General features: G+C 62.4%; 6 protein-coding genes across 6 annotated transcripts in view; 1 reads left to right on the plus strand and 5 right to left on the minus strand.

The window, feature by feature from the left end:
* Window positions 1-1,412, minus strand: part of F751_3235 (E3 ubiquitin-protein ligase HERC2) — a gene marked incomplete at both ends in the record, with an annotated part of 2,875 nt that extends 1,463 nt beyond the window's left edge. Inside the window, 3 exons of the mRNA XM_011399103.1 lie at window positions 26-739; window positions 910-1,064; window positions 1,224-1,412. Of these exons, the coding sequence (XP_011397405.1) occupies window positions 26-739; window positions 910-1,064; window positions 1,224-1,412 (1,058 nt within the window). The remainder of the gene's footprint in view (window positions 1-25; window positions 740-909; window positions 1,065-1,223) is intronic.
* A 581-nt stretch (window positions 1,413-1,993) lies between these two features.
* Window positions 1,994-3,865, minus strand: F751_3236 (DNA polymerase lambda; the record flags this gene model as incomplete). The annotated part of the gene is made up of 5 exons (XM_011399104.1): window positions 1,994-2,177; window positions 2,390-2,569; window positions 2,683-2,776; window positions 3,293-3,418; window positions 3,826-3,865. The coding sequence occupies 5 exons, from the start codon at window positions 3,863-3,865 to the stop codon at window positions 1,994-1,996; spliced, it is 624 nt and encodes a 207-aa protein (XP_011397406.1).
* A 374-nt stretch (window positions 3,866-4,239) lies between these two features.
* On the minus strand, window positions 4,240-4,808 carry F751_3237 (hypothetical protein; the record flags this gene model as incomplete). The annotated part of the gene is made up of 3 exons (XM_011399105.1): window positions 4,240-4,404; window positions 4,517-4,573; window positions 4,689-4,808. The coding sequence occupies 3 exons, from the start codon at window positions 4,806-4,808 to the stop codon at window positions 4,240-4,242; spliced, it is 342 nt and encodes a 113-aa protein (XP_011397407.1).
* Window positions 4,809-5,888: 1,080 nt separating this feature from the next.
* On the plus strand, window positions 5,889-9,002 carry F751_3238 (Transmembrane protein; the record flags this gene model as incomplete). The annotated part of the gene is made up of 7 exons (XM_011399106.1): window positions 5,889-6,003; window positions 6,096-6,554; window positions 6,731-6,935; window positions 7,720-7,814; window positions 8,019-8,224; window positions 8,461-8,599; window positions 8,839-9,002. The coding sequence occupies 7 exons, from the start codon at window positions 5,889-5,891 to the stop codon at window positions 9,000-9,002; spliced, it is 1,383 nt and encodes a 460-aa protein (XP_011397408.1).
* A 220-nt stretch (window positions 9,003-9,222) lies between these two features.
* On the minus strand, window positions 9,223-10,394 carry F751_3239 (Uncharacterized protein ycf36; the record flags this gene model as incomplete). The annotated part of the gene is made up of 6 exons (XM_011399107.1): window positions 9,223-9,328; window positions 9,477-9,539; window positions 9,668-9,730; window positions 9,879-9,961; window positions 10,066-10,176; window positions 10,299-10,394. 6 exons carry the CDS (start codon window positions 10,392-10,394, stop codon window positions 9,223-9,225), a joined length of 522 nt encoding a protein of 173 aa, XP_011397409.1.
* A 912-nt stretch (window positions 10,395-11,306) lies between these two features.
* Window positions 11,307-11,650, minus strand: part of F751_3240 (hypothetical protein) — a gene marked incomplete at both ends in the record, with an annotated part of 2,624 nt that continues 2,280 nt past the window's right edge. The window contains one exon of the mRNA XM_011399108.1: window positions 11,307-11,555. Coding sequence (XP_011397410.1) covers window positions 11,307-11,555 — 249 coding nt within the window. The remainder of the gene's footprint in view (window positions 11,556-11,650) is intronic.

The following is an 11,650-nucleotide window of genomic DNA, read 5'->3' on the forward strand; positions in this document are numbered from 1 at the left end:
GGAGGGGTGCCCCAGCTGGCCCCACCGCGCGTCGCCCCAGGAGAAGAGCCGGCCGTCGGCGGCCAGCGCCAGCGAGTGCGCGCGCCCCGCGGCGGCCGACACCACGCGCTCGCCGCGCGTGGCCTCCACCAGCGTCAGCACGCCCTCGTCGTGGAAGGCGCCGTGCCCCAGCTGGCCGTGCCGCCCGCGCCCGCAGGACCAGAGCTGGCCCGCCTCCGAGATGGCCAGCGTGTGGTTGGCCCCCGCCGCCACCGACACCACGCGCACGCGGTGGAGGGAGCCCACCAGGCGCGGGGCGCACACCTCGATGGGCGTCCAGCCCCCGTGCCCCAGCTCGCCCGAGGAGGCCAGGCCCCAGGTGAAGAGCTCGCCGCGGCGCGAGATGGAGGCGGTGTGCGAACTCCCCGCCGCCACCACCGCCAGCTGCACCGCGTCGGCGGCGGCGGCGGAGGAGGAGGGCGCCGCCGCCGCGCCGCCAGACCCCGCGCCGCGCGCCACGCCGGGCACGCGCGTCGGCCGCAGACGCTGCTCGTAGTCGCCCAGGCCCAGCTGGCCGTGGAAGCCGCGGCCTGTGGTGTGCAGCGCGTACTCGGCCGCCTCGGCGTGCGCCGCGCGGTCGGCCGCGGAGGAGAGCAGGGCCACGGTGTGGTAGGTGCCCAGCGCCAGGGCCGTGCCCTGGGCTGCCGCATTGGACTGCGCGGTCACAAACGCGTACAGCGTCACATACGACTCGCCGTGCCTAATTTTGTGGGAGGGGGGTCGGACGGGGGTTAGATATGGTGTGAGGGAGTGCTTTCGGGTGACTCAGTGGATGTGGAGCAGGGACACGATGAGTTCCATGCCAGCCTCAACCCCAGGACCGCATAGGCACGAGGACCCCCCAACCCGACCCATACATTCAACACGCACTTGAAGTCGGGCTTGAGGCCCTTGGCACGCGGGATGAAGGAGAGATGGTGCATCGCCACCTTGTCGGTGATGCCGGACTCGATGAAGAAGGAGCAGGAGCTCTCCAGGGCGCCGAGCTGGCGGGGGGTGCAGTAGCCCAGGATCTGCTCCAGCGTCTGCAGCATGGAGGAGACGTGGGGGTTTGAGACCCAATGCTCCTCGGCAACACACTATCTTCCTGAGGGCAGCAGCATGTCGCGCGCATGTGGGCGCGTTCCGACCCCACCGCGTCGGGACCAAGGGATCCAGTCGGTTGGCAGGACCCCAAGCCTCACCTCCATGGGCAGCAATCCCAGGTATCCGGAGAGGGGTGGCACCCGTTTGGCAGCACCCCGCTGCCGCACATGTCGCAGCGGGCAAAGGATCTTGGGTCGCTCCTCCAGTCGGGGGAACTTTTGCGGGGGGTAGATTTTATCCAGGGTGGTGTGCTGGGGAGAGGAGAGCACGCAGGGAGAGGCGTCCATGGCTGCTCGCTTGTTACAAAACAAGGCTGGGTTGTCCAGCGCGAGTTCGCTGGTCGAAGCGGAGGTGCTGGGGTCGCACATGCCTACTGGTCGACGGGAGGGCACGGTCGCTGGGCGGGGGGCGTGAGGGCCAGTTCTGGGTTCATGCTCATTATTTATATACCACACTGAATATGACTCGGGGGAAGGGGCGCGATGGAGGCAACAGACGTGCGTTGCGAGGCCATGGTGGTTACACCTTGCGGAACCCAACCCCCGATGCAGGCATGCAGTACCCCGGCGGTTTGTATCATCCAATGTCGTCCCCCAGATCTCGACATGCCGGCGGATTGCCGGGTCTAAATACGCATGATATACCAGCAGCGAATACAAACTCTGCTTGAATGGTCATCAGCGCGTATTTCGGGAGTGCTGTGACGCATGAGCGCGTGTAACCGCTGTACGAGGCCGATGGGGTCACCGGGTAGTCATCACGCCAGACGCGAAATTCTCTGTTCCGGACATGCCCACACAGCCGGATGTATGGATCTTACAACTGGGATTGAGCAAATAAGAGATACAAGGTCAAAGCGAAATTGCAATTATGGACAGTTTCGATCGGCGGGCTCCCGGTATGGCACCCCGAGTAGCTCGAAGACGTCCTCCTGGCGCAGGATCCTCCTTCCTGCGTGCCACCCTACCGGCCATGCCTCCCGCCCCCCCTTCACGATGGGAGGCGCCTCGTCAGGGACCAGCCGGGCCTTGCCATCGATCTTGCGCAGGAGCCTGTGATGGTTAGGATGGGAGTTCAGTCTTTATTCCTGAATCGCGGGCTCATCTATTTGGTAGGTGACATGACGAGTGTGTGGCTGTAGCATTGCTCCTCGTCACCACTGTAGTGATCCTCTGCACCAGGCGCCTAGATCACCCCAATCGTCCAACGCCGCCTGGTACCCTCTGGCCTCCCACCGCAAGGGCTCGCCGCCCATTTTCTTCACCTGTGGGAGTTGAGGTACATGCCCACGTCCTTGGCATGCTGGCGCAGGAGCCGCAGGTAGGTGCGGGAGCCGGTCCATCCCACCAGCGCCATGGCAAATTCCTCCGACGGGGCCAGGATGATGTCCAGTCTCCGGACCTTGCCCGCAGCTGTGCGACGCACGCCATAGATGTGGTCAAACCTGGGGAGGGGCCAGCGGTCGCATGCACAAAATGTCCAGTCTGGGTAGGGGCAACATCACCGGGCGCAGGGTCCCTGCCGCCCGCATACCCTGCCCTGCGCCAGCATGCATACCTGTCCAGGCTCTGGACGCCAGGCGCGGCCGAATCCTCCAGCTCCAAGTCCTTCCGCATGCGCTCGAGGTGCGAGGGCATCAGCCCCTCCTGCGCTTGCAAGGGAGGGGAGGTTGTGAACGGTAGCGCATGCCCCCATCACAGCCCTTGCCAGTGATGAGTAAGAACAGGCTGCCGTGAAGTTTCACGTGAGTTGCATGATTCGATTGCCAGACCAGCTCGCCACCCTCCCCTCCCTCTTGCCAACACAATGGACAGCAGCTGACCGCTTTCTAACCTGTACCAGGCACATGGCCTCTGAGGGTGAGAACAAGTACCCGCTTGCCACCAGATCATCCAGCAGGCCCTGCACTGCATGGTCTACACCCCTTGTTTTATGCGTGACAAGAAGGTCTGCAGCCAGATGCCATGCAAGGGGGGTAGGAAGAGAAGAGGGCCTGGTTTGGATGCTGAGCTCAGAAGGATGAAACAACGTGTCGTGAAGAAGCATGAAGAAGCAAAGGGCCCAGAGCGGTCAGACACCAGCACCATGCAGCGCATCCAGCCGCGTATGCCAACACCAGCAGCCCGAGTGCTCAGGCACTGCCCGCCGACAGCACCACATGTCCCACCTGTGTCGTGCGCCGCGCCCCCTCGAGCCTCGCCGCCCACAACCTCCACCGTCCATCCGTCCACGCCACTCGACCTGGTCAGGGATTCCAGCACCCGAGACACCGCCTCTGCCACATCCTCAGCACCTGCTCGAGGGAGTGCGTCGTCATACTCAGCCCTGACAATCGCTGCAAATGGTACAGACGTCCAAGCTTGTGCTCACAAAGCAGACAAGACACTTCACTCAACTGGTGCCCTGGAGCAGGTCTGCCCTGTGCTTCAGGGAAAAGTGCTGGGCCACACTCAGAGCTCCCTTCCTGCCCTGCGACAACAAACCGCCCTCTGCCACAGCAGCATCCAGGTCCTCGTAACTCCTACATCATCAGGACTGTCGGACTCAAGTCCCTGCTGTTTGTCTGCCTGCACAGCAACACCACACCGAGCCCATCACCAGCTCAACCCCGGCCGCTCATCTTGAGCAACCAGCTGGCATATACACTGAATGTGACCCAAAACCCAAACCACCTTGCCTCACCTCAGCCCCAGATCCCACCAATGCTTGGCGGTCCTTTGGCCGACGCCAGGCAGGGCATGGAATGCAGCCCGGGTGGCACCTCCTGCGGGGTTGAAGGCATTGCGTCTGGTTGACGCAGCTCCTGGAGACAGGCATTACATCTGCCTTTGTGGAGTGGGATGCAGTATGCCGCAATACCCTTGGTAGCGCAGTACCTATAGTGTCAGGCCGTGGGGTTCCCCGCGAGTTCTTGACTACCAAGTTGGCCCTGTTAGAATGATGTGCAGCATGGTGTGTTGGGCAGGTAGGGGGAAGTCCATGTTGCAGAGTTCACTGCAGCCTGCTGACCAATGACGGTAGGGCGCAACTGGACCATGCCAGCTGCCTGTCAATGGTAGTATGAGAATCCGCAACCCCACAGGATGCAGCATGAGTACAGAGTCAAACGCGCCTTCACCTGAACTTGACCAGGGCATCGCATGTTCCCGTCCGGATGATGTCAGAGATCTGCTCAGCCGTTGCTGGTCCCACAAACGGGAGCTGTCCAGGCCTGACCCTGCCCTCCAACTTGTAGGAACACCCCTGCACCGCCGTGGCTGCCTTGGCATACCGTACTATCTGCGTTGTCATGATGAAGCTGTGGCATTGACAGCTTCTGGCCGACGAGGCTGCCGGCTCAACCCCCGCCTCGTCCATCCGAGCCCGCACACAATGGCAGCACACCCCTCACTCGATGGTTGATGACGAGTTCGCCGTGCTCGGTGAAGTAGTCGTCTTGAATGCCTCCCTGGGAGGCCCATGAGAGAAGACAGGGAATGACCCCAGGCAAAGCTGCACATGTGGGCAACCCCAACGGTGCATTTCTGGCAGAAGGTGCTCACGCACTCCTCCCACGTCCATACCTCGTAGCCCGCAAGCTCTCGCAGCGCCTGCACGATCGCTTCGTTGCCAATGCCCCGGCAGCGAGCGGTGTTGTACACACCCTGCGAGGAGTAGGCGAAACATAATGAGGGGCGGCACATTGGTCCAGCATCACGACGCACACCTGTGGCATGCTAAAATGATGCCATGTGCACGCCCACATCTTGCTGCACCACAGTCATTTCAACTTGCAGATGCAAGTGCCAAATCTGTGTCGCACTCCACACCCATTTTTCCCCTGGGCCCTGCCCCTACCTGCAGCATGAATTCGTTGAGTGTCATATCGGCGCATTCTGCTCGCCACAGCGCAGGACCCAGCCAAGTCCTCCTGTACCGAGTGCCCCGAGCCTCTGCCTTCATTTCAGGCATCTGTCCATGCCGTGCAGCCTCTGCATTCGAGCTGTGGTTACCTGTGTAGCGGAAGCACATCATGGAGCTCACTCTCGGCCGCAGCATGAACTGGAGCGGCAGTGGGACAGACTCCCGAGAGAGGCAGAGTGCTCTCCAAAATACCCACCAGCTCTGTACCCAAGGCAGTGAGCAGCCTACCTACCCTCATGAAAATTTGGGAGGAACCTGGCCTCACATACACGGCGACCCTGCAGGAGGCAGGTCTCCAGCCAAGCGGGTGTCACGGCCGTCACCCCAGGCCGCTGCTGCAGCAGGAGCTTGGTGTCGGTGCCTGGCGCGCCCTCTTGAAGGGCATGCGTGATGCCTGGGTCCTGAGCATGCTGAGTCACCCTCCCTCCAAGGCGCTCCATGCCAGCCCTCCATGCCTTGAGCTTGGTGCTGACAAAACGGATGCCCGATCGTGGAATGTACACCTGCCGCAGCGGCAGGCGCCGGAAAGGATGGGTGATTCATGGCTGCATGTGCTGTATTGCACCGTGGAATGCATGTCACCACCCCCCGACACCCACATGGGTTCCATCAAGGGGTTGCCCAGCTTCCGCCTTCCGTTTTTGCCCGGAGAAACTCATTATAGATCATTGCTTTGACACCATTGGACACATGCATTCCTCCCTCTCATGCTCCTGACTGCTGTCCCCATCGGCGGGACAAGGGGCTTCATTCGGGGCGCTGCTCGGAACCCGTCCCCTATAAAGACGGTCGAAATTTCCGTCAGGTCACCGCGCACCAGGCTCCTCACCAGGCACCGTGCCGACAGCGGTCGAGATATCATGAAGGAGACGGTCATCCGGGTGGAGGATCAGCCGCTGCCGCGGCCCGTGGACGATGGGTCCCTAGAGTGGGCGCCCGGAGTGGGGGTGGGCTTGCCCGACCGCGTTCGAGACGGTGAGCCGGGGTGTGGGACCGGCACGCGTCCGCAGATCGGTCTGGATGCTCCTCACAGGCGACACTCCGATTCCAATCGCCCCACGTCCCAGCCTCTGTGTCCGTCAGCGCGGCCCTCATCGCCACAGCCGTGAGGAATGGCGCGGCGGGCGCCATGGTGGCCACCACCCGCATCCTGCTGGCCTTCAACGCCCTGGCCTTCTCCCGGCAGGTGGTGGTGGCCATGGTGAACCGCGGCAGCGCCGCCGAGGCGGGCCAGCTCTGCTGCGTGGCCGTGGAGGGGGGCAACTCCGACATCGTGGTCCGCCTGTCCATCGAGCTCCTGGTCTCCGGCTTCACCCGGGAGGCCGCCGCGGTCGCGGCCGCCTTCTACGCCGCGGCGCGCATGCGCTGGGCCAGCGCCGACCCCGTGGCGCAGCTGCTCAGCCAGGCCATTGTGGCGGCGGTGCGCGCTGAGCACGCTGAGCAGGTGGCCGATGTGACGGACCAGCTGGTAGAGGGCAGCCAGAACGAGCTGGTGCTGGACATCATGCGAGCCATGGTGGCGGAAGGTGGGTTTGCACTGGCTCTGGAGTAACAGGTTGTGATGCGGGAGGAGAGATCGGCTTTTCCGCTACCGCGTATGCTGGCTCGGGGTGGGTTACCAGGCCTCCAGGGAGGATCGGGTGTGGCGCCCCCAGCTCCCAGGGTTCATCCCCTTTCTCTCCCTCCTACGCGACCTGCACAGGCCACGGACAGGAGGCCGGGGAGATCTCGGTGGCTGCCCTGAAGCTGGGCAAGGCGGACGTGCTGTCCCAGATCACCCACGAGCTGGGCGGGGCGGGGGAGGTGGGCGTCCTCACCAGCGTGGGCGTGAATGCGGCGGTGGCTGGGGCGAAGGCCGCCGCCGATAGCCTCATGGAGGCCACGACGCACCTGGCAGGCTGCCAGCCGTGCGCCGGGGGGGCGTGCGCTGCGGAGCCCGCGCTGAAGGCGCTGCCTCCCGCACCAACGTCAGACCGCGAGGCGGAGTGGATGAATGCGGATGCGGCGGCTGTGCCCCTCTCACACCCACCCCTCTAACGGACCTGCCCATGCCTGGGCGGGGGAGCTGACCCTTGTGCATGGGTCACCAACGCTGCCTATGCTGGCTGACCCAACAGCCTACCATGCCGTGACATGATTGTACAGGTCTTCAATTTTATCAATATAATGGCTTTTTTGTGAACATGATTTTGTGTGGCGGTGGCCGAGGTGAATAAATGTCCGGATGCCGACAAAAATGTGATCTATAGCTGCGATCATCCCGCAGATAGATCGTCGTCCCGCACTCCCACACAGAAATTCTCCTGGGTGAGCAGCGCTCCTTCGGGGCCGCGATGGCCACGTCTACGTCCGAGCTCGCCCGAGGGGCCCATCAAAGACATGGCCTGGCCTCACCTATGCACACAGCATACGACTCCGGCGAACTGTCCCACCCCGGCAGCGAGAGGGAGCGGGACTACGAGGCTGGCCTCGCCCGCGAAATCCAATTGCAGGATCTTAGTCTGGACCCAGGTTTCGATGCCAATGCGACCTCCATTGAAGGAGCCAGAGATGCACCGTGAGTCCAGTGTGATGGGGGCCATGGGTGTGACTGTCCCACAAAGAGGTGGAGCGTCTTGAACAGCACAGTCCCTATTCCGTCGATGGGGTCGCCTTCTGGAAATCATAAACTCATTACCCTCACCTCTGCAGGGCGGGCAAGAGCCCAGCACCGTCAGAAAACGGCAAAGGGCTTCCCCCTGAAAGCTGGTCGGAGTACTTCAGGGGGCTGCCATACAAGCTTCGAGGTTAGCAAGGAGGTTTGGTCGGGACATGGCGAGTTGATGCCCTGCACTCCAGCCTCCTCCTCTTGGGGAGATGTTGTTGCTATTGAATCCAGGAATCCTTGTCCTGGCCTGATGGATTGCATCTGCCGCTGCCAAGTCGCTGCTGGTGGGATCCAGGACCGCGACTGCTGTCCCTTTGTTCACACGAACATCCCCCCCCTGCAGGCGGCCTGGACACGGCGCTCCCCATCCCAGATGTCCACGAACTGTTCTGGTCCTTCGTGGGGGCCTTTGTCTCCATCATGGCCATCTCCCTGCTCAACCATTTCGCAGGGGTGGAGGAGCAGATCGTGTACCTGGTGGGCAGCTTCGGAGCGAGCGCCGTGCTCCTCTTCGCCGTGACGGAGAGCAAGCTGGCCCAGCCGCGGAACGTGAGGAAGATGTGCGCTGTTGTTGTGGGTAGGAAAGGGGGCATGCCAGTTCCACGCCGAGGGATTGCCTGCTCGCCGGGGTTGCTTGGGTGGGAATGGGTGTGCGGCTGCAGGCCCTGCATGACCTCCAGCCATTGTGGGCCTATGTCGGCGCGGCGGCTGCCACAGGCTCCGGCCCCCTCGTGAGCCAGACCGGCCCTGCAGCCTTCTGTTCTTTCCTCCCCTTCACACCGCAGTTTGTGGGCGGCCAAATCTTGGGCGCGCTGGTGGGGCTTGGCATCCGCCATGCCATCCACGTGCCTTGGGTGGCCTCCCCCCTGGCCATGGCCCTGTCCCTGACCGGCATGCAGCTCACCTCCACCACCCACCCGCCAGGTGGGTGGGAGTGCCACAGGGATGGGTAGGAGCCTTGCATGGACTCAGGCATTGCGTGATGGGTGGGTGACTGCGCAGCCCGAGGCAAGAGCGGTGCAGGCGGAGAGTGGGTTGGGGCACACCCTGGCCATCACACCCCTGCCAAGCTCCCTTACTCCCCTGGAACTCAGAGGAGTCTTCTGCCCAGTCTGCATCTCTGCCAGCCCAGGCGCACCCCTCCCTGCCTCACATCATTTCAGGCGGAGCAACCGCCCTCATCATAGCAGCCTCGGCCTCCATCCCCAAGTGGGCAGGCTTCAGCTATGTGGTGGGCGTGGCCGGTGGCTGCGCCATCATGCTGGCCGTGGCTCTGATTACAAACAACCTGGCGCCGAGGAGGCGGTACCCGACCTTCTGGTGGTGAGCGGTGGGGCACCCGCACCCAGCGCGCACCTGCCGGAAGGCCGTCGGCAGGGACATACTGGATCGTGACAGCGTCAGTGAGCGGTGTAACAAGTGTGAGGGATGCATGGAGGGCACGGCAGGGGAGCAGACAAGCTGTACTTGTGATGGCCTGGGGCTCGAGAGGTTTACCAAGCAGGATGTGGCTGTTCGAGGGGCCGACTGCCTGTGCGCCCAATCCGTCACTGCCTCGTCAGGAGGGCCAGGGCCAGGGAGGATGCTGCCAGGGACGCTCCCAGAACCTGGAGAGTGATGCGCAGGCGGCGAAGCACCGGCCGCACCTCATACCTGGCGGAAAGGAAGGAGGGAAGGGGATGATAGAGTGGGGGTTCAGGGTGGCCTGTGATGCTGTTTGAGACTCCCTTGGACTTCCCATACTTCGCCAGCCCCTGTACAGCCCCGCCGACAGGCTCGGACCCCAATCACCCTCACGTACATGCCCAGCAGCCGGTCTCTGGCAAGCACCTCTGGCGGCTTCACAAAGATCTGGCCATCATACCTGCAGGGGCAGCGGCGGAGCAGGGTGGCTTGGAGTGGAAATGGCGGGGACGATGGCTCGTGCAGGCATTGAATCACTCCAGGTTCTGCCTCCACCTCGCGGCACGCCCTTCCCAACCCATTTCCCACCCGACCCACCAGCCAGACTCCTCATAGTCCACAGAGGCCGACAGGAGGCGGTCGCACACATACCTGTAGTATATCAGCACGGAGGAAGGACTGAGTTGCAGCGCTTGCAGCACTCATGACTGCCTAATGGGCCTCCAGGTTGAGAGACAGAGCCTGCGCACGCAGCTGTGACTCGGCTTCCACCTTCCATGCCGACACCCGCGCGACTCACTTCCATGTGATGTACAGCCGGAAGCTCACGACTGCCACGACGAGAGTAGCTCCAATGGATGCGCTCAGAGCAAACTCCAATGGCTGGGTACGGAAGGGTATTGAGGGAATTGGTGCAGGGCGCATATCACGGCAGCCCAGCACCTCTGTGCAGCAAAGGGTGGGCCAAGCATTCATCCCAAACCCACCTGCACCCCGGGATCAAACGTCTGGGCGGCGATTGGTGCGGCAAGCAGGCCAAGGAGGGAGGCATACAACAGCAGAAATCGCTGCTGGTAGGCGCGGCCATCTAGGGTGGCCTGGTTGTAGAGTGTGCAGGGGGGAGGGGCAGCTCATTGTGGCTGCAATACAACCACCTAATGTCATGGACACCTGGGACAGCAAACGCCCGACATGGGTGCAGGTTGCAACCCCACCTCACCCAGGTCAGGAGTGGAGACTCCTTCAGCTCCTTCAGCTGGTTGACGGGTCTCTGCTCCCTCGGAACGGGGGTCTCTAGCCGGGAGTCGGGACCCATGGGCGGGCCAGGTGAAACATCGTCCCTACGAGCCCAAGCGCGACCTAGCCTTGTCGGTGCCGTAGATCTGAACACTCGATAGTCATTTATGTGTGACCACCCACTTCCTGACGGGGAATGAGGCGAGACACTGCGAGATGCCAGAGTGCAGCCGAGGCTGCAGCGACACTCCATGCGCACAATGGTCGAGTGGCTTGCGAAGGGCATCGCGCTACATTGGGCCTGTGGCAACAAGCCTGTCATGACATGCAGACATCAAACTCTGTACCGTGGTGCTCCGAGAGCGTCAGGGGATGTCCATCATCAGGAGATCGCGCGTGGGGCGATCTTGAGGCTAGTGAGCTCCGTCGTCAATCTAGCGACAGCGGGCAGGCCACTGGTCGCCGTATCAGCGATGCAGTCCCTTTTCCAAGAGCATGATGTATTATTGAATCTGAAAGACACTCTCACGGAGGGCAGTCGGCTCACATGTTGGAGGCCTCTCGCATTGCCGGCCGCCACTTGGAGTCAGAGAAATGGGAGCCGAGGGGCTTGGAGGGGGCAATGCCGGATGTCGAAGGATTCTACCCTGAACACCGCCTCGACCTCAAGATGTTCTCATCCAAGGAGTCGAGAGGGGGATAGATTGGCTGCCGGCGGTCAATAAACGTGCTGCTGCACCACCCCTAAGCCTGAGATGGGGCCCAGGGATGAAGATTTAATGTTGGACTGAGCGGAGCGCTTTGCACCCAGCCGCCGTCCAACTATGGCGTTAATGAACGTCTTCTACTCGTATGCCCAGGGCCATGCTTTTGGCCCATCAGTTATCTCAAGTGGGGTGTTCACAGTGTACTCATCTACTGTGCCGTTAATCTTGTGCATGCATTGCGGCAACAAAGGTGTACATGATGCAAGGAGCATGGTGGGAGCAGATCAGGCAGGTGAGGGTGGTGGGGGCGCGTTTGTGAAGAACAGCGCAAAGCCGGGCAGGTACTGCGTGACTCCGTCTGGGTCAGTGTACCGGGGAAGGACAGAGTGTGGCGTGCTGCTCACCGTCTCCGTTTGCGTGGTGAGGAATCCCTGGGGTTCAAAGGGTGGACCGAGCACCGACCGGGCCTCGTCATAGTACCAGTCGAGCCTGAAGATGCCCACATCGGGTTGGTAGGGCCCACTGATCACTACCTGGCAGGAGCAGGTCGTGTCCGAGGTGAAGGTGCACGTCCCCGACACGACGCCGAGCGGGGGTGGGGGAAAAGGGCGGCGGCGGCGGCGACGGT

The sequence above is a fragment of the Auxenochlorella protothecoides genome (genome assembly GCF_000733215.1).
Source record: "Auxenochlorella protothecoides strain 0710 unplaced genomic scaffold scaffold33, whole genome shotgun sequence".
Taxonomy (NCBI): Eukaryota; Viridiplantae; Chlorophyta; class Trebouxiophyceae; order Chlorellales; family Chlorellaceae; genus Auxenochlorella; species Auxenochlorella protothecoides.